This window comes from Natator depressus, chromosome 3 (genome assembly GCF_965152275.1).
Source record: "Natator depressus isolate rNatDep1 chromosome 3, rNatDep2.hap1, whole genome shotgun sequence".
NCBI lineage: Eukaryota > Metazoa > Chordata > Testudines > Cheloniidae > Natator > Natator depressus.
In genome coordinates this window covers 137711127-137737358 of record NC_134236.1, presented here as the reverse complement: position 1 = coordinate 137737358, position 26232 = coordinate 137711127, and the positions used below count along the sequence as shown (strand labels likewise).

At 39.3% G+C, this 26232-nt stretch overlaps 1 protein-coding gene across 1 annotated transcript in view; it reads right to left on the bottom strand.

Moving 5' to 3' along the window:
* The window catches only part of FMN2 (formin 2), a 239356-nt gene that overhangs the window by 87361 nt on the left and 125763 nt on the right, over window positions 1-26232 (bottom strand). The window contains exon 8 of the mRNA XM_074948897.1: window positions 14061-14122. Within this exon, the coding sequence (XP_074804998.1) occupies window positions 14061-14122 (62 nt within the window). The remainder of the gene's footprint in view (window positions 1-14060; window positions 14123-26232) is intronic.

Genomic DNA, 26232 nt, shown 5'->3' with positions numbered 1-26232 from the left:
GTGAGCTACAGCTCACTTCATCGGATGCTTATGCTCTAATAAATTGGTTAGTCTCTAAGGTGCCACAAGTACTCCTTTTCTTTTTACGGATACAGACTAACTTGACTGCTACTCTGAAACTTAACTTTTATTCAGGATTTTGAAAAAGGAATGGAACAACAAAAATAATTATTGAACTGATTTAAATGCAAGTATCATATAAGAAACACATAACAATACATGAACAAACAACTATGGTATTTTTTCCTGGAGTATAATGAATCTCACTGTATCTTAAAAAATAACCCACTGCAATCACATGTAAATCTCATTTTTTTCTCAACTTTAGTTCCTTGGATGACCCTGTATTAGGGTGTGTGGTTATTTTTTGAATATTCCTGATAAGTGGAGAGATATTTCATAGGTCGCAAATCTTTCTATATTCACTGCAATGCTACAATTAATTTTCCTAACTATAGTGCTGCATTATTGGGTGGAATTTTTCTTTTTGGTTTCATGACGATTTTTAATATGTGTTTGTAACTCCTGACAAAAGTATAACATACAGGGGAAAGAAGTAAGTTTAACTCCAAAGTACTTATCTTTACCCTAGGAGGAAAAAGCGTTCATATCTTAACATATAATATTATGGGAACTGGAAGACAACAGGGGAACCAACCAACACTTCGACACACAACCATTCTTAGCATCCTCCCCTCCCATGAAGGACCAAAACCAAAAGACAAGCAGGACTTGAGTACCTCAATGTGTCCTGCATTAACAAGCGCGGAAGGAGAACACTGGGACTCTAAATAGATGATTTATAGTATCCAACTTTGGCAGTCAACATGGAGCCATAAGAATTAGTCCTCCAGGTAAAATTTCTTTGAAGACCACTTGACGTTGAAGAGATCCAATGCCACATGTCCCAATGCTCCCCACCCAGTTGGAATGTCAGGGATTGTTCCCATAGGCACAGGATCTGTTCTGTTCAAAACAGTCAGCCTCCCAGTAGTCTTTTGAACATGAAAGGTGCCAATGGATAAGATATTCTCTGCCTGAGCAAAGAGATCAATTGTCTTTTTCAACAGCAGGCTTGGTTCTTGGCTACCTTTCTGATTACAAACAATACAACAGCAGTATTGTACATGTGTAGTGTACCCCAGCACTTTTGGGAGAGGGGGATAAGGTTTGTCAAGGGTAATTTGACAGCCTTTTTCTCTAGGATGTAGACTACTGTGCAATACCCGGCACTGTGGATTTCCCTACCTGGAAGTCCTCCTTTATTTAGAAAGCAGAATCCATTTGAGTCTTAGATGAGGTTTCTCTGACAGTGTTCATTCTGTTTAAGGCTTCAGTCAAGTGATTCCTGATTGATTTGGGAGTGGCAGAGCACATGTAGCTTTCTAGACTCTCATTGTCTATCCCTGCCCCAAGGAGAAGTTGTTGAAGGGATCTCTCATGATATTGGGGCCAGGAAATCAGGTTTTGACATAAAATATTATCCCTAGGAGGTTCATCAGATGTTTCCATAGCTGTATTAAGGCAATCTAGGCTCAATGCACACCATGGACGTGCACACACAACCACACAGGGCTTTTCCATTGTGTCATGACCCTGTTTCCCACACTTGGAATGACTGCAGCAGAGGTCCCTACCCAATTATTGCAGAACTACAGGAGCAGCAAATGCCCACCCCCTTCTCTCCTCCACGACCAGCAGGAGTGTTTCGCTCCCCCTCAGGGCATCAGGAATGGTATCAGGTGACCCACTCAATAAATACTTAGATCCCAGATGCTAAGGTGCATCTACTTGAGTAAACCAGGCCTACCACTCTCTTCTCTTTTTGCTGCACCCACAATCCTCTTCTCAAGTGCTGTTGGCAAGAGACCCCAGATCAGTAAGTTTGCAGTTATAGACACAAATAGGGCACTTCACACCTCTCAGACTAATTCTTTCAGGCTGCCTGCAGATATCACACTGCATCAGCTATGCTAAGGTCTCATATTCAAGTTTTTCTGCACAGCCATAAGGGCTAGACACACTTTTTTATAGAAGGAAACCCAATAAATTGATGTAAGCAACTGGCTGCAGGAGCTATGGCTATTAGCATTGACCTTCAGCACCTATGCATTAATTTTCAGAGAATCCAAGAAATATAGAGCTGAACAAAGCTAGTCCATGCCCCACTCTGAAGCAGGACCACGTATCCCTAATCCCTGACAAGTGTTTGTTCAACTTACTGATGGGAATTCTACAACCTCTCTTGGTAATACCTTCCAGTACTTAACTATCTATATCTCCTTTGCTGCAGATTAAGCCCATTACTTTTTTGTCCTACCATCAGTGGACATGGAGAATAATTGATCACTGTCCTCTTAATAACAGCCCTTAATATATTTGAAGGCTTAACAGGTCCCAGCTCAGTCTTCTTTCTTCAAGGCTAAGGATGTCAGGTTTTTTTAACCTTTCCTTCTAGATCAGGTTTTCTACACCTATTATAATTTTTGTAGCTGTCCTCTGGACACTCTCCCCACTTTGCCCACATCTTTCCTAAAGTGAGGTGGGCAGAACTGGACTACTGCCTAGCCAGATATTCCCCATTTTGCTGCTGATTTTTTCTTCCTAAATTAGTACTGTGCACTTGTCTTTATTGAATTTCAGACCAGTTTTCCAATTTGTCAAGGTCATTTTGAATTCTAATCTTATCCTCCAAAGTGCTTGCAAACCGTCCCAGCTGCAGATTTTATAAGCATACTTTCCACTCCATTGTTCGAGTCATTAATGAAAATAATGAATGGTCCTGGGCCTAGGACAGATCTCTGTGGGATCCCACTAGATACGCCCTCTCACTTGGACAGCAAATCATTGGTAACTATTCTGACTATAGTTTTTCAACCTGTTATGCACCCATGTTACAGTAATTTAATCTCGATTGCATTTCTCTAGTTTCCATATGAAAATGTCACATGCCACTGTGTCAACAGCCTTTCTAAAATCATAATATTACACATCTACTGCTTCCCCCCATCCAATCGGCCAGTAACCCTGTCAAAGAAGAAAATTAGGTTGGTTTGCCATAATATGTTCTTGAAAAGTCCATGCTGGCTATTCCTCACAACCCTATTATCCTCCAGGTGCCTACAAACTGATTGTTCAATAATTTGTTCCTGTACTTTTACAGATATTGAAGATACCTTAATTGATCTATAATTCTCTGGTCACCCTTTTTGGTCAGCCTTTTAAAGACAGGTACTTCGTTGTCTCTTCTCCAGTCCTCTGCGAGCTCACCTATCCTCCATGAGTTCTTGATGATAATTGCCAACAGTTCTAAGTTTGTGTCAGCTAGTTACTTGAGCACTCTAGACTGAATTTCATCAGGCCCTGCCAACCTGAATACACCTAACTTATGTAAATATTCTTCAACCTGTTCTTTCCCTTTTCTGGCTTGTATTCCTTCCCTCTTGTTAATATTAATTGTGTTGAGTATTGGGTCACAATTAACTTCTGTAGTGCAGATCAAAGGAAAGATAATGTATCATCACCACACATGGCATTGCTAGTCCCTCTTATGTGCCTACAGGCCACAGATCCTGAGATTTTCTTTATTGCACTACTGAGTTTTTTGCTAGGTTAAAAAAAAAGTGGTCCTCATGAGCCAGTTATCCTCTCTGAACTACGGACAATTCATAATTTTATCTGAAAGTACCCTTCATTTTGTGACCAAGAACATATTTTTGAGACCCTGCCAATTCCAGTTGCTTTAACACTCTCTCTCTCTCATACAAACACACACACAGTTTAGTGCTGGATACTTTAAACACTACAAGCCTTGCTCTTTGACTCTGATGGAAGTCAATAGGGAGGGGACAGGTCAGAAGTCTTGAAAACATGTTGTTCCCCAACTTGAATCATAGAATATCAGGGTTGGAAGGGACCTCAGGAGATCATCTAGTCCAACCCCCTGCTCAAAGCAGTACCAATCCCCAACTTTTGCCCCAGATCTCTAAACGGCTCCCTCAAGGATTGAACTCACAACACTGGGTTTAGCAGGCCAATGCTCAAACCACTGAGCTATCCCTCCCCCGCTAACTTTGGAACTGATGTGTATATAGGAGATGGTGCTCCCCTGTGAGCTTTGGAAGTAACAAGTGTTGGGGGGGAGGAGAGGAAGGTCCTTCTGCGGCTGCTCGGGGACTTGAACTTTCACAGTGGCAGAATGATCCCACTTTAGAGGCCTTAGTGAGTCTCTGCTGGTTGTCAATCGGAATCCTTTCAGTCTTGCCGTCCATGCCTTGCTACTTCCACTTCCATATTAATAAACTACGTGAGAGTTTACCCATCAGCCTGTCCCCAAGGAACAGAACTCAGAAAATAAGCAGCTTTTACTCATCAAGTGTACACAAATATTTAATTAAATTCTATCATCCTATATTTTAACAACACATTAATCTGGAAAACTGATATGTTTAGTTTGCTTCTCTAGTCTAGCATTCAAAATCCCTTTGATAGTATTTCATTTGGTAAAAAAGAAGCTCCAGAAAGATTTGTGCTGTGAGGGTTACACATCTGAGGAGCTATAGGAGTACCCAGTATCATCTCCTGTCTCACTGCTATGATATACAGCTTTAGGATGATGGAGTATTTTAAAATGCAGGTGTTCCAGTTGATCACCTTAACCAAGAAGGACTTGTACCCTCAAAAGGCATGTCTTTTAGCAAGAAAAAGAGAACTGAGGACAGAAACTAAGGAGAAATGTTGATCCTCTAACAGCTTGACATTTTTAGCCTTTGGAACGAGAATGTATTATAAGGTGTTATGAGGCCCTGATGAAGAGAAATTTGCTTGAAAAAACCCTACTGAAGGCATTGAGAAGACTAGCAGTTCCTTCCTCACAAGACAACAATTAATCACAAGACAACAATTTCCCTTCCCAAACTGTTTACACTACTCTGCAGGAATCACCAGAATGACCAGAGATGGGCCCGAGCCACAAAGCTTAGATTCAAACCTCAACTTCCCCAAAGTTAGGTCACGTCTACACTACAGGTGGTATACAGGCATAGCTATGGTGCATTTGTGTTAACGCAGAGTACAGCGATGGAAGGGGTTTTTCCATCACTGTAGGAACTCCACCTCCCCAAATGATGGTAGCTCGGTCAAGATGGAAGCATTCTTCCATCAACTGAGCGGTGTCTATACCAAGGGTTAGGTTGGCAGAAATACGATCTGCAGGAGTGTGGATTTTTCATATCCCATAATGCCATAGCTATGTCAATCTAAGTTTTAACTGCAGACCAGGCCGCAGGGGATCAGAGTTTTGATTCAGGCTCATCTCCGCTAATATCATACATTAGGCTTCAGGGTGGGGACCGTTATCCTTAGGTATATGCTTTCTGCTAAGGTCAACAAAACAGTAGCAGGAAGTACCAGACAACTCCAAATGATTGAAACCATTTGTGAATATAACGTGTGCCTGAAGAGACGTTGTGACTTTGTATCAAAAAGTAGCATTAATTTTAGCAAAGCCATTAACTTGAAACCACATGGCTCCATTGTAAATATCTAGCAGGGTTTCTAAAAAATGGATGATACCAAAAAAAAAGCAGATTTTTAATTAAAATCACATATTTGTACAAATTATATATATTTCTTTTTAAAAATAAACCTGTTTAAAGTTAAATTTGAAGTTAAGGCCTACATTTACAATATTAAAATACAATAAAATATATGTTGCATCAATGAGCACTCCTCAAGTTTTGATGCGTTAAAGGATGCTTTGTTTTGTATTATATACAGAAACAGGATAAAACATAACTACTGAGATTAACTCAAGTTTTACAAATATGTAGCGCTGTACACTAAGTATCTATGTGTTTTTCAGTCTTCACAATGGAACATATACGGGTCTTTCCATTTTTCCCAATTGTAAGTACTTTGTTTCTTTTGTGGAGAAAAGCTTTTGGCTTCGTTACTTTTGCTTTCAGTTTAACTGACAGGTGCAGAGAGAATGTTTTCCTCATTTGGACTAGTTTATTTATAACTGAGAAACCAACTGGGAGTTGAAAAAGCAAGAAAACGTGTTTTCCTCTTTCAATATATGAACCACCACCAGGTGGGAGAGGATGAGCTTTACCAATTCTAAAACTAACCTAACCTGCTTAGGCACTTTTGCAATTCCACTAGGTGCCTATTTGCATCCTGAGGCTCCCAAATACCTTGGAAAACCTGGCTCATGGTGACCAGAAACAATCCATCAACTCACTAACTACAGTTAACACTTCCTTTGTTTACTAAAACAATTTTTGCATTTAAAACATACTTAAACTTACCTTCCCTCCCTCCATATGTATCCAGCACTTCTGAGATAGTTGTATTTCATTAATCCAAAAAGAGTTTAAACATTTTTGTGCATTTTAATTGAATTCCAATTTCCATCCAAATGCAGATTGACACAAATCATGAGTCAAAAATTATCTAGTAATTAAGAAATGGGTTATTCACCAGTTTCTAACATAACAAAAAGTAAAAATTAACCTGAACAAATGTATGTTGAGGTATAAAATTATTTAAGCAAAATGCATATAGATGTATACATCAGGGGATTGGACTAGATGACCTCCTGAGGTCTCTTCCAACCCTAATCTTCTATGATTCTATGTAGAGTATCCTCCTCGTTAGCAACGAACAAAAGTTTTGTTTATGTGGGCTTTTTAAAAAAGAAATTAAATTATTTATACATTTGGAACCCACACTTTTTGGTACTACAGCCAATGTATAGCCCATTAAGTAACAGCACCTACCAACCACATCACTTAACTGCTCTGTGCTGTGCCCTAAAGACCTCTTCTGAAAAATACAGCTAATACTATTGTGTATCACCCACTGCTTATTCATCTCTATAAGCAAAGCACTTTACAAATGCAGGGGAGGGTTATTTATCACCATTTTACTGTTGACTTAAGTACAGAGGTTGAACTAATTTGTATGAGGCATGATGGTCCAGGGGATCATCTTAGACATGAGCATTATAGTTCAACCTTGGCCACAACTTCCTACGTAACTTTTATCCAGTGTCTCAAGCTTAAATCAATGCAGTACTCTGGTAGGGAATACAGGGTGAGGTTTAATTTCCACTAGAAACTGAAATTCCTTTCATTTTTGATATGGCTTGTTCAGAGGTTGAAAATGCAAATATTCTTTATGTTTTTTTCTCCATCTGCTTCATTGACATAACTCAGTCCAGTTTTCATATAAAGTTAATATCGTAAATGGGTTATTATATCTGCCCTTCAAAAGCATCGTCTCCAGGAACCACACCTACTTTTTAGGTGTTGGGGTTTAAAGTGATTTCATTGTATGGATACAGGGACAAAAAATTGGGCACTTTGCAAAAATTTCAAAAAGTCACGTCTCAGTAATTATTTTCCAGAAATGGTCTAGCTGTTGATAAGGCTTGACCCTAAAGATTTGAAAGCATGATGATTTCAGATAATGGCACAGTGACTGCAACTTTAACTGCTGAGAGGCTGCCCTTATGTCCTTAACAAAACATTACACCCCTCCCTGGACACGCTAAAGTGTCAGCTCCAAAATCACATGCCTTTATTTCTTTAAACTAATGGAAAATATCTGATAGATGTCAGACAGCAGGTCCCAAATGTGCTGTCTGAGCTTCTCCTAGCCAGTAGAAATTAATATGCTCATAGACACACAGTACAGGATTCTCCACCCACTGAAGTCAATGCCAAAAACTCCCATTGACATTAATGGGAGCAGGATCACATTCATAATTTCCACCAAAATGAATGGGCCTTAATTATCCAGAACAAAAAATAGTAAATTCAATGAATTACAATTCAAAAATAGTCGTCTGAATGTCACTTTGTTTCCCTCTTACTCAAATGACTTTACACAGTAATGTGTAAATGTGTAAAGTCATTTGAGTAAGAGGGAGACAAAGTGACATTCAAAATTTCAAATCAGAAAAATATTTTAATCATCTGACACTCAAACTATTTTGACCAAATTTCTTCAGATTTTTCAGACACGTTTGCCTTGCCTCCATAATAAATCTTACAATTTTCAAGCCAACGTTACAAGGGGTGATGAAGTAGGGATTCATAATGGGAGCTGATTTCAACCTTAACTCTGGAAAGACTGCTCCTTCTCAAATTATATAGATACACACACCCCAATTCATTTCACAAAAGCAGCAAGGTAAAAACATTTAAGGATTCTGTTTCATCTGACATGTACAGCACCCTCTTCTCAAATCAAAGTTCATAACTAACGTGCCAGGAAAAGAATACTGGGGGACTGTGTGTGAGAGAGATAAACTGTCTTCTTAATGAAATTGTTGACTTATCTTGAGCTATCATTTATGCATCTTGTTTTAAATTTTGAATTATGTTTTTAAGAAATGGATTCTGACACACAAAACTGTTTGGATAGTAGGTTTAAACTAAGATACATGTGGAAATATCACTGATAATTGGAGCCCATTAGATAGACACTTTCTGTTGAAAACATGTTAATAAATATGAAATAGAATCTCCTCCCCAATAGCTATAGAGTAAATAATAATAATACAGTAGAACCTCAGTGTTACGCCCCGGAAATGGAGGTTGTTTGTAACTGAAAGGTTCGTAACTCTGAACAAAACATTATGGTTGTTCTTTCAAAAGTTTACAGGTGCACATTGACTTAATACAGCTTAAAAAAGTTATTAAGCAGAAGAAAAATGCTGCTTTACCTTTTTTTTAGTAGTTTACATTTAACACAGTACTGTAGTGTTTTTGCTTTTTTATTGTTGTTTTGTTTGTTTCTGTTGCTGCCTGATTGTGTACTTCCTGTTCTAAATAAGGTGTGTTTGAATGGTCAATTAGTAACTCTGGTGTTCGTAACTCTGAAGTTCTACTGTAATATCACCTAGCTCATATATAGCGCTTCTCATCAGTAGATCTCAAAGCACTTGAAAAGAAACTACACAATTGTTTAACAAAGTGTAGCTACTACATAGCGATCCACTAATAAAGACATTACCATCTAACCGCAATGCTGGTTAAGAATCCTAAACAAACTATACAGGGATTTGTTTTTACATCTAAAAAAAAAAAATCACAAAAGGTGTATTTAGTAACTATGCGGGTTTCAGAAGGCTTTAATTCCTCGGTAAACAGGAATTGAGCCCACTGGACTGTGGTTTTTGAAATTAGGGTGTGTTTAGATCTGGAGACTGCCCAAACTTCATTCACATCCAGAAGGGAAAGCAGCATGCCAAACATACGCAATCAGGAAAAATTACATTCTGAAGAAAGATTGTAAAACAAATGCTCCCATATGTTTCACAGAGATCAAATAGAATGGCTGAGGACTAGCACAGTGATATTTAACTATCTGGCGCAAAAAAAACCCCCCACAAATCTTCAGAACTGAGAATTAATTTAGTGTATGAAAAGTAAGGGAAGGAGGCACATAAGTTAACTACTCTTTTTTAAAAAAATTCTATATGCTACAGAGTATAGCTAAGAAATAAGGGGAGATACAAACTCTCAACTCATCTGGTACCATCAGACACCTAAAATTACTATTTGTATTACAATGCTACCTACTGTCCCCAACAGAGCTCAGGCCCTCATTTTACTAGGTGCCGCACAGAAGTATAGTAAGGGACAGTCCAGGCACCAAAGAGCTTACAATCTAAATAGACAAAATAGGGGGGGAAAAAAAAAAAAAGATGGGAAGCACAGAGAAGTGAAGTGGCTTGCCCCAGGTCACAGAACAGATCACTGGTGGAGCCCAGATTTAAATCCAGGTTTCTCAGGTCTCAGTCTTATGCCCTGTACACTAGACCACACGTCTTATTTCTCAACTTGAGCAATGTACTGCAGTCACTCTCAAATATCCAGTTGTGCCTGAACTAAATATTTAATATTCCCCCAGTGGTTACACTATTCCCTAGGTATTCCCTGTATCAGGTATAGAAAATATCAAAGGCATTCTGCCATAATGTTATTCTGTTATGTAAACCACCTGAAAAGATTAAGGGTAACCAAAATAGTGTTTCACAGATGAGCTTTAAGGGACTGGTGTGAGTCCCTTGTTAGCAGGGCTGATCTTTAGTCCGATGGAGAAATCCTTAGGTTTTAGTAAAAATGCTTCTAGACCCATTTATTTGTGAAGACAGTTCTGAAAACATAACCTGACATAAAGCAGAAAGATACACACATGTAATCTTAATCTTACTTTATGTAAAATTAGCCAATTACATTTTGGGATGAATGCCAAAGAATCATTAATGGTACACAGTGGTGTGATCATAGTGGGTGGGAGTTAGTTTTGTTAGGATTGGGAGCTCACTAGAAATAATAGCAGGCTCTGTTTCTTAAAATGGGTAGCTCTCTGAGGCCGAACTGTCTGCTTCTCATTCAGACTGCTGCCACACCATGGTTTTATCCCCCCACCGCTGACCTTGCTGTCTCCTGTGTCTCCTCCCCTGCTCCCCAGCACCACTAAAAATCACACCCACCCATTTTTCAACCACTCTGGCAATTTATGAGGATGAAGCAGAAAGGGGCAGGCCAAGCTTCTGCTACATTCAGAGTGTGTCCACCACTCTTCTACTGCCAGTGCCAGCCTATTCAGAGCCTGAAGATCCAGTAAGCAGGTGAGAACTTGGAACTCCCTAGTCCAGCAACAGAGAACCCAGTAGGACAACTACCCCACAGCTAGAGACTGCAGGACATCCACCTTTCCCATGACCAGCCACTCAAAGCCAGAAGCTATTGGACAATTTGCCTGTCATCATCATGTGTAAGGAACAGCTACCTGGTAGAGAAGCTAACAAGAAGAACCTCAAATGAGGTGCTGGGGAGTTGGAAGCATAAAAGTTGAATGGAGTCAGGGATGGAAGAATAAGTAGATTAAAAAGGAGGGAGAGATCATGGAAATGATACATTTTTTGTGGGTGAGAGTGGGAAAGAAGAATACTAGAACGATGGATTTGCTAGAGGGAATAATATTTGGCACTGAAAAAACATCCTATATATGACTGAATAAACTGGAACAATGAGGGGTACACATTTTCCTAACATTTTGGCAGCATATAATTGATGTTTTTTCTCTGAAATCACAGGATACTGGACAATTTATCTATAATCATTTCACTCTCTAAGAGAAAGAGCATTTTTGAAAAACAGAAAACTGAAATAACCAAAATTATTTAATGGGGTGACAAAATAACATTACCCTCCTTCATTCTGCCTCTGTGACAGACCCTGCATGCTGTCTCTGTGAGAAAAGCCAGGTGTGGCAGGGCAGAGATGAGCCAAAGCTAGGAATAAGTCGGTGTCTTCTGCACCATTCTCCCTGCAAACCCATACTGTTGGCAGAGACCCTGTTTTTGTTTTGCCTTCCTCTGCAGCATGGGACACTTGCCAATTTGAATTAGATTAAATGGTGGATTCTCTGTAGCTTGAAATCTTTAAATCAAGAGCTGAGGACTGCAATAATTCAGCCAGAGGTTATGGCCTACTGCAGCAGTATGAGGTTCTATGGCCTGTAATCTACAGGAGGTCAGACTATATGATCATGATGTCTATCCTCAAAGTCTATGTAGGTTTTTCTGCATTACTAAATTCGACCATTTATTTTGTGTGGTTTCTGCTCCATAAGGATGGAGCAAGATGGCAGTCTGCACTGGGCTAGGGCAGAGACAGAAAGGCTGAGGAAGACAGGAAGGACGGTCCAGTGTTACGGCACTAGCCTAGGACATGGGTGACCTTGTTTCAATTCCTGTTCTACCACAGTCTTCCTATGTGACCTTGGGCAAGTCATGTAGTCTCTCTGTTTCTCAGCTGCCCTCTGTAACAGTATCTCCCTATCTCACAGGTTTGTTGTGTGGATTAAAGATTGTAAGGTGCTCAGATACTATGGTAACAGGGGCCAAATAAATACCTAAGATAGAACATATTTGTGGCAATATAGCTCCTGTGGCAATCATGCTGTCATGGGGAAATAAAGGGTTAAGAACCAGTGCTTAATCTGTGCTGGGACTTGCCAGGGCTGAGCAGGCACCTCTAGGGTTGGCAGTTCATAGGCTTACCACATCAGTTATGAAAGTAAAAAAAATTGCATAAGCCCTGGCACCTAATTGCTTGAGACCCAGCACCTCTTTCATTACAAATTAAGCACCGGCAAGAAAAGTAGCAAAACAGGAAAAGGCCTCTGCAGATACCCCCATATCTCCCTCCAGGGGAGTCGGACCACTTGTCTACTCTGTGCGGAAACCCCATCTCTACTTAATCATAGGACTGGAAGGGACCTCGAGAGGTCATCCAGTCCAGTCCCCTGCACTCGAGGCGGGACTAATTATCGAGACCATCCCTGACAGGTGTTTGTCTAACCTGCTCTTAAAAGCCTAACGTAACTTCATCCTGCCAGATAGATGTTTTCAAGGAAACTCCACCAGCTGAAACAATGTCCTGACCCTCCCGCAGGTTCTTTATAGGTGGGCATGGTCCAGCCCTACATGCTCAATATGTTTAAAAGACAAAAGGACTACAAGTTTTAAAAATCACAAGTTAAGGGAAAACAAAGTAACTGAATATATTGGCCAGGAATACCAAGAATATTTCCCCTACTTAATGATTTATACCTTCAGACATCCAGGATCTACTGAGGGTAACTAGAAGGCCCTGGGATTTGGAGGACTTGTCCTGGTAATACTGATGTTAGCATCTTCTAGGGGTGAGTGGTCCTCCACCTCTCTTTTGCAGCAGTGGAAGTCAGAAATGCTCTGCTGGATTCTACTGTTTCTGTCTTCACAGTCAGAATAATGCTGGGACCAGGATGCTTTAGGCCAGGGGTGAGCAAACTATGGCTCGGGGCCACATCTGGCCCTTCAGATGTTTTAATCCATCCCTCAAGCTCCCGTTGGCTCCTGGAAACGGCAGCATATCCCCACTCCACCTCCTATGCGTAGGGGCAGCCAGGGGGTTCTGCACACTGCCCCCATCCCAAGCACTGCCCCCACAGCTCCCATTAGTAGGAACTGCGGCCAATGGAGCTGCAGGGGCAGCACCTGTGGACCAGGCAGCATGCAGAGGTGCCTGGCAGTGCCTCCGTGCAGGAGCCGGAGGAGGTACAAGCCGCTGTTTCCGGGTGCTGCTTGAGGTAAGCGCCACCCGGAGCCTGTACCCCTGACCCCCTTCCACACCCCAACCCCCTGCCCCAGGCCTGATCCCCCTCAGTCCCAGCCTGGAGCACCCTTCTGCACCTCCAACCCCTCATCCCTAGCCCCGTCCCAGAACTTACACCCCCAGCCGGAGTCCTCCCCCCTGCACTCCAACTCTATGCCCCATCCCGGAGCTCCCTCCTGCACCTTGAACTCCCCATTTCTGGCCCGATCCCAGAGCCTGCACCCCCAGCCGGAGCCCGCATCCGCTCCCGTACCCCAACCGCCAATTTTGTGAGCGTTCATGGCCCACCATACAATTTCCATACCCAGATGTGGCCCTTGAGCCAAAAGGTTTGCCCCCTCCCCCCTGGTTTATTCTTAAATCTCTGATCTTGCATAGTTATTATACAATCTCTCAGAGTAGCTAGTATCTCATGGTTATGTATCTCAGTATACTATACTAAATTTTACAGCTCTCAGTGATCCTTTCCTTTAAAGTAACTAAGCATTATTTCCTGTGAAAGTGAAAAACCATGAAATATAGTATTCAAAAAAGTTTTAGGTGTAGCACAGGAATAAATATTTTTTAAACATATGCAATTTTATTTTATGTTTATTCCTGTCAAATATAGCATCAAGCTTATTAAAAGGAAGAAATAATATATTTGAATATAAGTGAAATCCTTGACTTGAAAAATAAATGCACATTGCAAAATGGATTGCCATTTTAAAAAGGGCAAATGTTTATCCTAATTTTCATTTAGATTTAACGAAGTAAAAATTTCCTTAACAGAGAATACATTTGTGCAGCTTAGTAATGAGCTGTTTCTGTTGCAAACCAAAATTACCTTCACATGAAACTACAGTATACTATGTATCTATACCTCCTCCTATTACTCACATTCTCATAGAGGGCTTGAAGGGTCTCTAGGTCAACCACAGAGTTGTCCAAGTTCACAACAGCTGTGAAAAAAAGACAAAAGTGAAAAAGAATTAGTTGTCAAGATGATAATCCAGCAGTGAAAGACACACTGAACACAATACCCAGCAATAGCTTTTATGACCCCACTGGTCATACAGCTTAAGGGTTTTAACTTTATTAATGCCTTGAATAGTGCCATTTCTAAGACTGTGGCCTAGGAACCTGGTAGAGCCAGGTGACAAGCGTTAAAGAATCCACACCCTCCCGCAACACACACACACACACACACACAATCCCATGAGTATGGCCAAAGCCAAAGATCAGAGATAAGCTTCACATCAGACTTTCGTGGTCCGACTGAAAGCATTATAAAAATTTGTAAATCTGTATCTCACACACACACACCCCCCTCATTCCTGTCACTGATTGGTTTCAGACTTAAATTGATTAATCCACAAATCAGCCAGTTAACTTCAAGACACCTGACAAGGGTCAAATTTTCTATGCACTAACCCGACAGGTTCAGTACAAACAGAAAATATGCCTTTCCTGTTCGCAACCAATGCTGGTGCCACATACATACTGTACTTTCTCAGTGTCAAAAATCTGGCTTAACTGCACACAAAGAAGCAATTTCAAATCAATCTGACCTTTGGGGGGGGGTGGGGGGGTGGGAGAATGATGAACGGGGCACTGATGTGCTGGGATCACTGGAAAAAACTATGAAGTGGAAGTATAGGTACTAGGCATCTTTCATATTTATGCTGGTCAGCGAAGAATCATTCCAAATTAATATGAATATAAAATTATTAACATAGAATTATTTAAAACCTGGTAAACTGCATTTTTTATTTTTACACTCTTGCTTTCCAATGACATGGATTGTAAAGTAAATTTGGGTTTCTATATATTGAACAGGTATTCTGAATATTATGCAGCAGGGATTCTTGTAATGTTAAATATTTTTACTGCAATATTTTATCTTTTGCCATTTTGTCCTTTATTTGATTGTTTTCTTTTTTTGTGATTTTTTTCTGTATACGTATCTGTCTGCTAGCCAGAATAACCCTGGGACAAAACTACTCTAGAGATCATGCTGGTGATCAGTGATGGAATCCCAGTATCTGATTGCTTGATCCTCTATAAATCAGTGTCCTTGACTGTCACTAAGTGATTCTGTGTATACACCTCAAGATTACAGACAATATAATTCAAACTCATTTGTTTCTCATTGCTCTAAAGCATTCAGTGATACCACTTAGTGTCTGGGACTCATCACGTTTTCACCTTACCGGTCTGGAACTTAATTTTAGTTACAGTATAATAAAAGAATATATAAATAAAGAAACATTGATCTTGATTAAACAGAGCAGGGTCCAGTGCATATGTATGGACAGAGTTTTAGCAGATGAAAAGAACGGGAACTTATTTGGAAGTGTGCTAACTTTCCAAATCAATAAAAAAATGATCTTTTCTGTTTTTCCTTATCAAATATAGTATTTTATACATACATATTGCCTTGCCCTCCTACCCTGCCTGCCAAGTACCCACCATCTAAAATGTTTTAGAAGGCCAAATTTAATGGGTATTGAAAGGTGTGAAAATATATTAAGAATTTTGCACAAAATAATGCTAAAATTGAGCTGTCTATTCCCATTACAGAATGCCAATATTTTCCCTTTTCAACTTTTTAAAATGTCAAATACATTAAAGGTCTAATTAAAACTAGCAAAACCAGGAAATACATATTTAACATCTGACATTTAAATACACCTGTAAATCAGCTGGTGACAACAGGGTGGCAAACATTCCTTGGGGATACAACAGTGGTCCTTGTTTAATACTCCACATTGTGATACCTTATGTCACTTACACTTTTTATTCTGTGAATAAATGTTACAACAGGCACTCTAAGGCAACGTTTCAGCAAGGTACTTAAGCACATATGTGTCTTTAAGCATATAAATAATCCTACTGGCTTCAATAGGCCTGTTCACATGTTTAAAGATGTGCATGTGCTGAAGTATCTTGTTGAATCAAGGATTAAAAATCAAAAGAATTGTTCAGATTCTGCAGTGTAGAGATTTCTACACATTGTTTGAGCTTGTACACCAGTGTGTACATGCTATAACAGCTATCCAAAACAAGGTGTATTATAGACCTACATTTAACTGCGTATCTGATTTTTGCTTTTACAAGTTAGTGTATTTATATTATACGCAAACACCACAACCCTTTAGTCATTCACTTTGACTCAATAGTTATCTTCCACTACCCCCGCCCTCGCCTCAGAGACTGTCTGCTTCTGAACTAAGAAATATGGCACAAGTTCCTGTTCTGACTTCTTCCACAATGTTAAGATCACCCATGGATTACTTAGAGAGCAATAGAACACTTTTGTTTGAATGCTTGCCTGAGATAAGAGAATGCCTGGCAAACACAATGGTGCCAGATCTGTGTACTTTCAACAAAACAGGTATGCAGAAGAGCATGCATATTTCAGGGAGCTGCTCAAAACAAATCAGTCTCAGAGGACTACAGACAAGGATTTAAAGAAATTATCTCCTAGCACATATATAAAGAAATGTCTCACTGCTAAGAAAATGACAAAACTAAATATACCTACACGCACATATATACTTACCTACCTATCACTCTATAACATTTCACTCAAATTTTTCAACATAAAGACTAAAATATGTTTTTTCGGGAAATAAGATTATAAATTGAATAATTAAGAGGATCATTAAAAAAAAAACCAACCTCATGTCCCCTCAACAATAGTATTCTCTACTAATGAACTCATATAATCATATAAACAAGAACCACTGTAGTTGAGCATCTAGTTCCACTACCCAACATCTAGAATTGCGAGATAAAGCACCCCCAAAATTCCATATGTGCTGGTCAACGCAGTAATGAAAACACAGACAAACACCAACTCCTCCTGGGTGGCTGGGGAGGGCCTCACTGAGATGAACTACACAGTTCTAGTGCGTCGGGCTTTGAGCATCCCTCACAGCGATGCCATAGTCCATGGACACTATGTGCTCAGTTGCACAATGATCTCCCACTGTCCCAGCAAACAAAGCTTGTGGGGGGGTCAGGGGAAAAATCAAATCATGCAGAGTATTTTTAATAAATCATAAAACATAGCATAATAAAACAAATAAGTCACAAAAGAAACACCCCTCACCCACCCAAAAAATCATCTCCTGTCTTGACTATTGCAAAATCCTCTTCACTATCCTCTGTAAAACCCATTCCATGCCTCTTCAATTCATTCAAAGCACAACAGCCAGTGACATCTCTCCGATGCATCACTCTGATGTAACCACACACCCTGCCCTTTTCATCCAATAGTTATTTGTTTTCCATCAATCAAAATAAAGTTTTCAATCCCATCTATCTGCCCAAGGTACTTACATGACTACAATTGCCATAAACACCTCTCAATCTTTAATGTATGTATTCTCACAACAGTGCTGTGAGATAGGAAAGTAATATTTTACACATGCGGATCTGAGGCAGAGAGAGGCTAAGTGACTTGCTTAAGGTCACACAGTAAGTCTATGGTAGAGCCAGAACTCAACCCACGTTTTCCAAGTCCTAGGCTAATCCCCAAACTATTGAATCATGCATCCTCTTTCCTATTCTCAACCTCAAGGCCTTACACAACTCTGTCTCTCTCTGCTTATGCAATCTTGTCTCTTTTTCTTACCCATCACCATTACTCTGCCAATGTTGCCAGCTTTGAATGCCAACTTCTCTGATTCTACAAAGGTCTCGGTGTCTCTTTCCATGCTGCCCTTTATGCATAGCTCATACTCCCTTAATGAATCTGTAAGCCTTCTCATTCAAATATGTTCTCAAGACCCATTGTCACCATGAGAGCTATATGAATCAATTACTAATGACGGCTAGGTTGAGAAGCAGTTGGAGATATAGGACATTATTGAAAAAAAATTGTTACACGATTCTGAGCCACCAAGCACGCACACAGGTACACTGCAAAACTGTATGATCTTATTATCCTCTCACCCTTCAGTCCCTCTTATTATTTGTCACAATCCGATTAAAAACTCCATGTAACAAGTGTAAGATCTTTGGGGCAGGGACCATGTCTTTCTGAATGTTTGCACAATCTTTATTATAATGGAAGGGGTTCTATTTATGCATTACAGGAGAGTAATAGTAAAATAAATAATGCAAATTTATACATACATTGAAAAAATCAAGCAAGCCAACTGTGTACCATTTTCAAAGCAAGGACTACTAAGGACTACTAAGAACAAACAGCAGGTCAAAGACTTGCGACAACAATTAACACTGCTTATTTTGTGAAGATGGTTAACCACCTGTGAAGAGTCTTCAATACAAGAGAATACCGAAACAAAATGAGCTTAGTGTACAGTACAGACAACACTGTATATAAAGGCAATCAAATTGCCATGCTTACACTGAGACAACACACCTTTTCCCATATATACTGAAGCCAGTCTAGAATAGAAGCCAATCTTTAAAAAAAATACCCCGGGGGATGCAATATGTAATCAAACATAACCAATGAGATCAATGATCTTGACAGCAAACAGTGTGTACATGGAGAGATACAAAGAAAACACCAAAAGGAAATTTTGAATAAGCCCATCATATTGCCAGACAGAGTATGGAGGAAAGTAGCATTGAATAGTTTCACTGTAAACTAGACAGACTCTCTCATCATTATAGTTTATTATTCAGATTTCTAGGAAATACAGAAATTGCCAGATATGACTAAAGCAAAGGCGGTACACAAAGCAGACAGGGCAAACCAACCAGATTAGCAGACATAGCAATCCAACCTTTGTCGTCTTTGACAATGGCTCTAAATTCACCAGCAACTAACTTGCATAATTTGTCAGAGAAAGATATTTTTGAAAAACTGGTCAAAACTTGGATTTTGCATGAAATTCTAACATTGTGAAGTTCTCTTTCATCCCAAATTGTAACAAAGAATTGAAAGTTTTAAAGTTCCTGCAAAATGAAATATCAAGATGATCTTATCAAAATGCTTTGTTTCAATAAGGTCAAAGCACTTCATTTAGACTTTATCATTGACTTTCATAGACTATTACATCTGCTAATATTTGGCACATACTTTCCTCTCCCTACAATAGTTATTCCAATGGCAATACTGAGTTGGCTGTCAAAAAATAATCTACTCAAAGAATAATAAAAGTATATGGCAAGCCAACCTTAAATAGCAAAAAATAAACAACACAGCCAAGTGCATTGTTAGATATACTTTAACGTTTATAACCTAACTTACGGCTAAAAACTGAAGCAGTGGAACATTTACAAACCAAAGAGGGGGAAAAAACCCACAAAATACCAACAGGGTATGATGATCAATATTCCACAGACCTCCCAGCGTTACAAGTAAGAGAGAAGTAAAATTGTTTCCTCAGCACAGATGGGAAATAGGAACTCTGAATAGAAGTACTCAGTTAATGGATGTCTTTAGAAAAAACTGCAAGGACATCCACACACTGCAAACTCAAGAATCTAAGCACGGATACACAAATCATCTTCCTAGGAACAACTGAAAGGATCCTGGTTGCCTTCTTGAATAGCACATAACCAGCATGCGAACCAGCTGCCCATATCATTCAGCGAACCAAAGAGCCAAGCAAATCCAAAAGGAAGCTCAAACAGAATGCAGCAGCCCCTTTTGCTGCTATAAAAAAAAAAAAAAAAAAAAGGCTATAACTTGATGCAACATCAAGCCACTGGCAAGATAAACCCAAGAGCTGTACTAAAGTGGAAATAGTAGCACTTTGGGTAAGTTATTGTATTCTTCACTCCCTGAAGAATAAGTAGTTTTGAAAACTATGTTGCTTATTGCTGTGTTTCAAAGCATGGGCTGTCAAGTGTCACACATTGGCCTACTGCATATGATCATTTCTTCCTCTAATATGATACCAGCAACTAAACAGCCTACTATTATCTCTCACCTAAAGGATTTATCCTTTAGCTCAAATGACAGAGATTTATATCTTTGCGTTGAAGGTCAAATCCCAAGTTTCAACCCGAGGTATTGTTTTAAGCAATCCATCTTAAATAAATATGGAGAAGGGGATGTTGGAAGAGAAAGCTTTCCTGTCACCAGTGGGAGGTACAGTGAAACCCAAAGAAATCTTAACTGTGTAACATTTAGGAACTCTGAGTGCTAAATAAACAGGGGAAGAAAAGAGTTCACAGCATAGGTGAATGTACTTGCGCTAATTGCAGAACAATGCCTATTGCTAACAGCTAAGCAGATGAGGAGTTACACCACGCACAGAGTTAAAATACATGAAAACATTCTCATACTACTACCCATGTGTTTGCTTTTTGCACTCACCTGATACGTACTGTCATTAAACAAAACTGTAAGCCATTTGGGGAAGGGGCTTTCTTTTTAGTACATGAATTTGTAATGTGGACTGGGTTTCTGATACAAATAAAACACAGAGGTGAGAATCAGCCTCACTTAGAATTGTATGCATATCCCTTTATTGTTGCAGTGATTTATTTGGATCTATACTCTTAATAAGAAACGAGAACGGTGCATAAAATCCCCAAATTGAAGGTGATAGGAAATTAGGTGATATTTGTGTTTGTTTTTAAAACACTCAAAATTCAAAAACTGCTTTAGAAACAGCCAACCACTCACATGTATCTGGGAAATCACCAACCATGGAAAATGTCAAACAAAAATATTAATTTGAGAAATTTGAGCAACTTAAAAAGGGACTTTATGATGAAGGGGCATTTCATCCTTAGTTTTTACTATTCATTCTTCTATAGTGTGGATTGGTTAACATTGTTACAGCCTTTGACCTTAGCTTTTCATTTCCCGGGTTTGGGTTCTAATTTGTAACCTTAGAATTGTATTAATATGGGGTTTTAATTGTGATATAAAAGAAAGATATTGCTAAAAAACAGCTCTGCTACAGACATTTCAAGTAAATATGGTTATGCAAGTTTAAGGACAGCAGTTACTGATTAAGTCAGTCTAACTCCATCCACCTATACCATGTGTTTATAAAATGTGTGTAAGTTCAATTCTTCGAGAACAAATACATTTTGTTTGACTCAGTATGTCGCCTTCTTGTCTAGGCGAGGGGGGGAAAAGGGAGACTAATGCTGTAATCCTTTCAGAATAAAATGTTTAAATACAAACATGATTGCCATTGTAGACTGTTTAATCTAGAGAGATTGTATTTCAGTTCTGTTTTTGAAAGGTTTGCTGATTTGACCATACAGAGCACTTCATTGCTTATCTTAATTGTTTAGATAAGATTTCTTTGAGTTTGGCAGGTGACAGAATCTTGGGTGTGGGATATAGGAGGGTCAAAAAAATATTGGCATGTTACCAGATTATACTTATTTAAAATTATGGTGTGTGGCTGAGCCAATAGTCTCAATGAACCTGCTGGAGGCTGGTCTTTGGGGATGGAATCTGAAGCAGAACACTGATTGGTAGAAGGCAGGATTTTGAATAAACGAAGAAAGAATTATCATCACCCCCCTGGCCCCAAAATGGGATCTAAGTCTTAGCGCAGAGAGAGCACGAGTAACTCTCTCCAGTTTCTGCATGTGTGAAAGAGGGACAGATTTAGTTAGGGATTTTTAGGTGAAATTTTTATGCAAACATAAGATTATTTTTATAAGCAGGTTTTCATGGCTCTCTCTGCTTCCCAAAGAGTGGGACCAGTGGTGAACAACAGACCTGCCTTTTCTGATGGAAAGATAAAAACAGTCTCAATTACATTTTTAAAAACTCCACTGAAATAGGTTTTTTATACCTGTGACAAATGCAAACTACAAGATGATCTAGCCTGGTCCAAGTATTCATTTTGGGTGACCTGTGTAAGTTCCTCATAGCATTATTATTCATTAGTAATGTGCCTATACCATGAATGTGTTCTTTAGATAGACTGTATATGTAAACATTCTAGAGAGAGAAAGAGATACAGAACAATTCAACTGCACAAGCTGAGGAGAATCTATGCCCTGGGATTCTGCACATCTTGTACACCATCTCTCAGACTGTGTAAGGAATAACACTGGGTATGGGCCTGAGCGTCCTCTAACCATACTTATCCACTTGGTCAAAATCCACTCTCATTCCTACTCACCCTTTCTCATCAGCTGTTCAGTAACAGTCACAATCCCATTGTGTGCCTAGTCCAGGATCCAGTCTATAACAATTCCAGGAAACAAATGGCTCCGAGGAAGTGTAGGAATAACCTGCCAATATGGAAGATATTTTTCCTAACTGCCTCCAGTCAGTGATTCTCTGCCCTAAAGCAGGAGAGAGTTTACAACTCTCCCCAAATGAAGGTTTTGGTTTACTGTGGGGTTGGGGTTTTGCTTCTCTCTCTCATTACTATTTACATTTCAGTTCTGTTGAACTCAGTCTCAGTGACGTATCACGGCAGAAAGTTATACAGGCTAATTATTCATCTTCATAATATGTATTATCTTTTCTATTTTTAAAATGTTTCCTTTTCATTTAATTGAATTTCACATTATTATTTGTATTACAGTAGTGCCTAGCATACCCCAAAAAGATCAGGTCCCCACTTTGACAAATACTGTACAACATGCATAGAGAAGACAACCTGTGACCCAAAGATCTTACAATCTAAATAGACAAGAAAAACAATGGGTAGGAGATGAAAGAGACCGAGAAAATGCAGTAACTTGCCCAAGGTCACAGCAGATCAGTGGCAGAGCCAGAAACAGAACCCAGGTCTCCAGAGTCCTAATCCCATGTCCTATCTGCTAAATCCCTCTGGCTTTGGTTCTCATAGTCAAACTTTGTCAAGTTTGATTGACAAAAGTAACTGTGTTGACAATATGCTCAGACTTAAGACTAAGTACCAAGCAACATTCTAATAAAAATAGCACTATAAAAGTCAATGTAGCGCATATTAAATGAATTAAAAACTATCTGAGAGAGAGAGAGATCTCAAAATTCAATGGTTAATGGAGAATCATCAAATGGGAGTATTTCTAGTCTGCATCCTGAAAAGCAGAGACTCTGAAAAGGACTTAGGAGTCATGATGGATAGTCAAGTTAACATGTGCTCTTAGGCCAAGGTGCTGGCTAAGAGGGATAGCACAGTCTTTAATAGGATGTATAAAACTGGGGCCTACATAGTAGCTGTAGGCAGGTGGCTCCCTCTGTATATGGAATACACAGAGGGAATAAATTACTGAAATAAAGTTGTAAAATTGGAAAAAGAGTTCAGAAAACAACTATAATAATAATTTTTGGTATGAAAAACCTGTCTTACCATGAGAGACTTAAGATGCTCAATCTATTTCAATTATCCCAAAGAAGGACAAGAGATGACTTAATCACAGTCTGTAAGTACCTAGAGGAATTCAATTTAGGAAAGGCATAACAAGAGCTCGTGGCTTTAAGTTGAAGCCAATCATATTCAAACTGGAAGTAAATGCACAAGCTTTAAACAGAGAGGGTGATCAACCAAAGGAACAACTTACCAAGGGATGGGATGGATTCTTCCTCACCTAAAGTCTTTGTATGAAATCCTGGCTCCATTGAAGTCAATGGCAAAACTCCCTGTAAACTGTAAATCAAGATCACATATCTTTCTAAAATATATGTTCTAGTTCAAACAGCAACTAAGAGCCTGATGGAGGGAATACTGGGTGAAATTATACGGCCTGTGTTATTCAGGACAACAGGTTGGATTACCATGATGGTCTCTTCCGGCCTTAAAAATATATGAACCTTTAAATATTGAATTTCATCTGCCTCTTCAACTACCTTTTTTATTCCACTTTGAAGATCCTCACAGTCTCCCCTAATTTTGACTGATCTACAACATTTTGCTTTATCCTCAAATTCTGCCACCTTTTTGCCTGTCTCTTCCAGTTCATTAAGAAATATATGTAACACCACCAATCTGAAAGCCAATGTAAATAATTACACAAGTGCTTAGAAGCACTTTTACAAAACTGCAGGTCCAGCTGAAAATCTTGCCGATCAAGAACACAAAGGGCAGCTGGAAAAGTTTATTTAAAGAAACAAATTAAATAATAAGAAATCAAGTAAAGTCCCATCCCCCCCCCCCCCCCGCCAAATGTTACCCTACTAAAAATAAGCCTTCATTCTTCACCAAAACACTTGGCACAGCAGAAAGAAGTTAAGATGTAGCCTTGTATATTACATGTATGACTATCAATCATATTTCAACACATGAACCTTTTCACCTAGTATTCTGCTTCAGGCAGCCACCGATGTTAGCAAAGTGGTGTAGCGATCATGTGATATTTGGTCCATTTTCTAAGTGTGGTAAGATTATGGAAATACCTAGCCAAAAATCTTGTCATATAAATGACAGAAGATTTGGCATTACTAATTCAAATTGCTGTGCTGTGGGAAATTACAGGGGTTTATGATTTAATCCCCCCTCCTTCACATGCTAAGAAATGTGTTTCCACAAAGTTGGCATTGTTGATTCAAGGTTCAAGTAGATAAGGGCTTTGACTGCAACAAAACTGGTGACCTAATATTGCAAACAGAATAGGATATTTCATCTAGATTTTTTGAATCAGAATGTGTATATATTTCAATATCTTAACTGGATTCTGACCTAAGGACTTCAAGGGTAGGATTTTCAAAAGCACTCAACTTTAATGGACGTTTACCATTGACTTAAAAGAAAGCCAAGAAAGGTAGGCCAATGGTGGCTGTTTCTGAAATTCCTACCCCTGAATTTTAACATTAAGTGCCATTTTTTGTGCTAATATTTCAATCTTAAAAAATAAGAACTACCTAAACATTACATGAAATTACATAAAACCCCTAGATGATGCCAATACTTTTAATAGTAGAACAAACAGATGCATAGACATAGAAAGTTCAATATTTTAATACTTAAAATTCACAGTGACGATTAGAAATTCAGTGTGGAATAATCAAGTCCCAAGAGAAACAAGAAATTTGTGGCTACCAGCTAAAAGGCGACCCCTTCAAGAAATTGTTTGTGGCCACCTGGTGCTGCAAGGGGCAGAGAAACAAAAGGCACTTCCAACCTCATTACCACTTCCGATATGGACTGCCAGATGCTCACACACTATCATTTCCCCAGTGCAATGATGGTGTTCCAAAAGGAGTGGTATCTAGCCCAACACTTTGGCCTACACTCTTCAGCAGGGACAGAACAGTCCGCTAGCGCCATCTGGTGGAACTACAAAACTTGAACTATCAGTCAAAGCATACAGGGGTTTTCAATCTGATGATTTAGTAACACTTTGTCCTAGCCATCTTTGAGGTGATGACATAGTACACTGTGTATCTCTGTAGTGCAGCATGACTAGGTCAAAACAACTGAAAAGTTAAGTGACATAGTTGATGTGAAGCATTTCCAACATTCTGACGTTTTGTAAATGCGTCTCCCGGACTCCCAAAGGATGTCTTGGAAATGCTGGTATCACCCAATTAGTGCAGGAAGCATTCCTAGGTTATGGAAAAGATACTATCAACATAAAATGATTCTGATCATTTGTTGTTGGGTCCAACCCAGCCTTTCAAGCTAAATGTCAGGAGCATGATGGCGCCATGATAAGGAAGCTTTAACTACAGCCAGCCAATGGAAAAAAAAGGAGTACACCACACACTGAGATGGTTGTTCCATACTTTATAGCCCCCTAAACTGACATTCTTCCAGCAGCATCTTTAGCTTTTGGAAACGTACAGTTGGAGTCTTCAGTCCTATGTCTCCTCTTTTAATCAACACAACCAGGTCTGTTTGATCATCTGCCACCAGGCTGGGCTAGCAGAACACTGATCAGCCTGATTTCCCTGCTTTACCTGTCAGTGAGAGTGGCACACAGAGCATGGGAGTCTCTTTATGTACGACTCCAGGTCATGAGAACTCCAGAGCCTTTTCTCTGTGCAGAACAACATGATTCTAACTAAAAGAATTACAAATTATCCTCTCATTTTGGAAATCTCTTTTACCATTAAAAAAAGTCTTGAAGAAGGAACCCTTTCCTTACATTGTATCCTTCTGAACATCCAGTTGTACTGTTCTCTGAAATAATGAGTGGTTGAAGTACAGCTGCTCACCTGAGACTAAACTTCCCT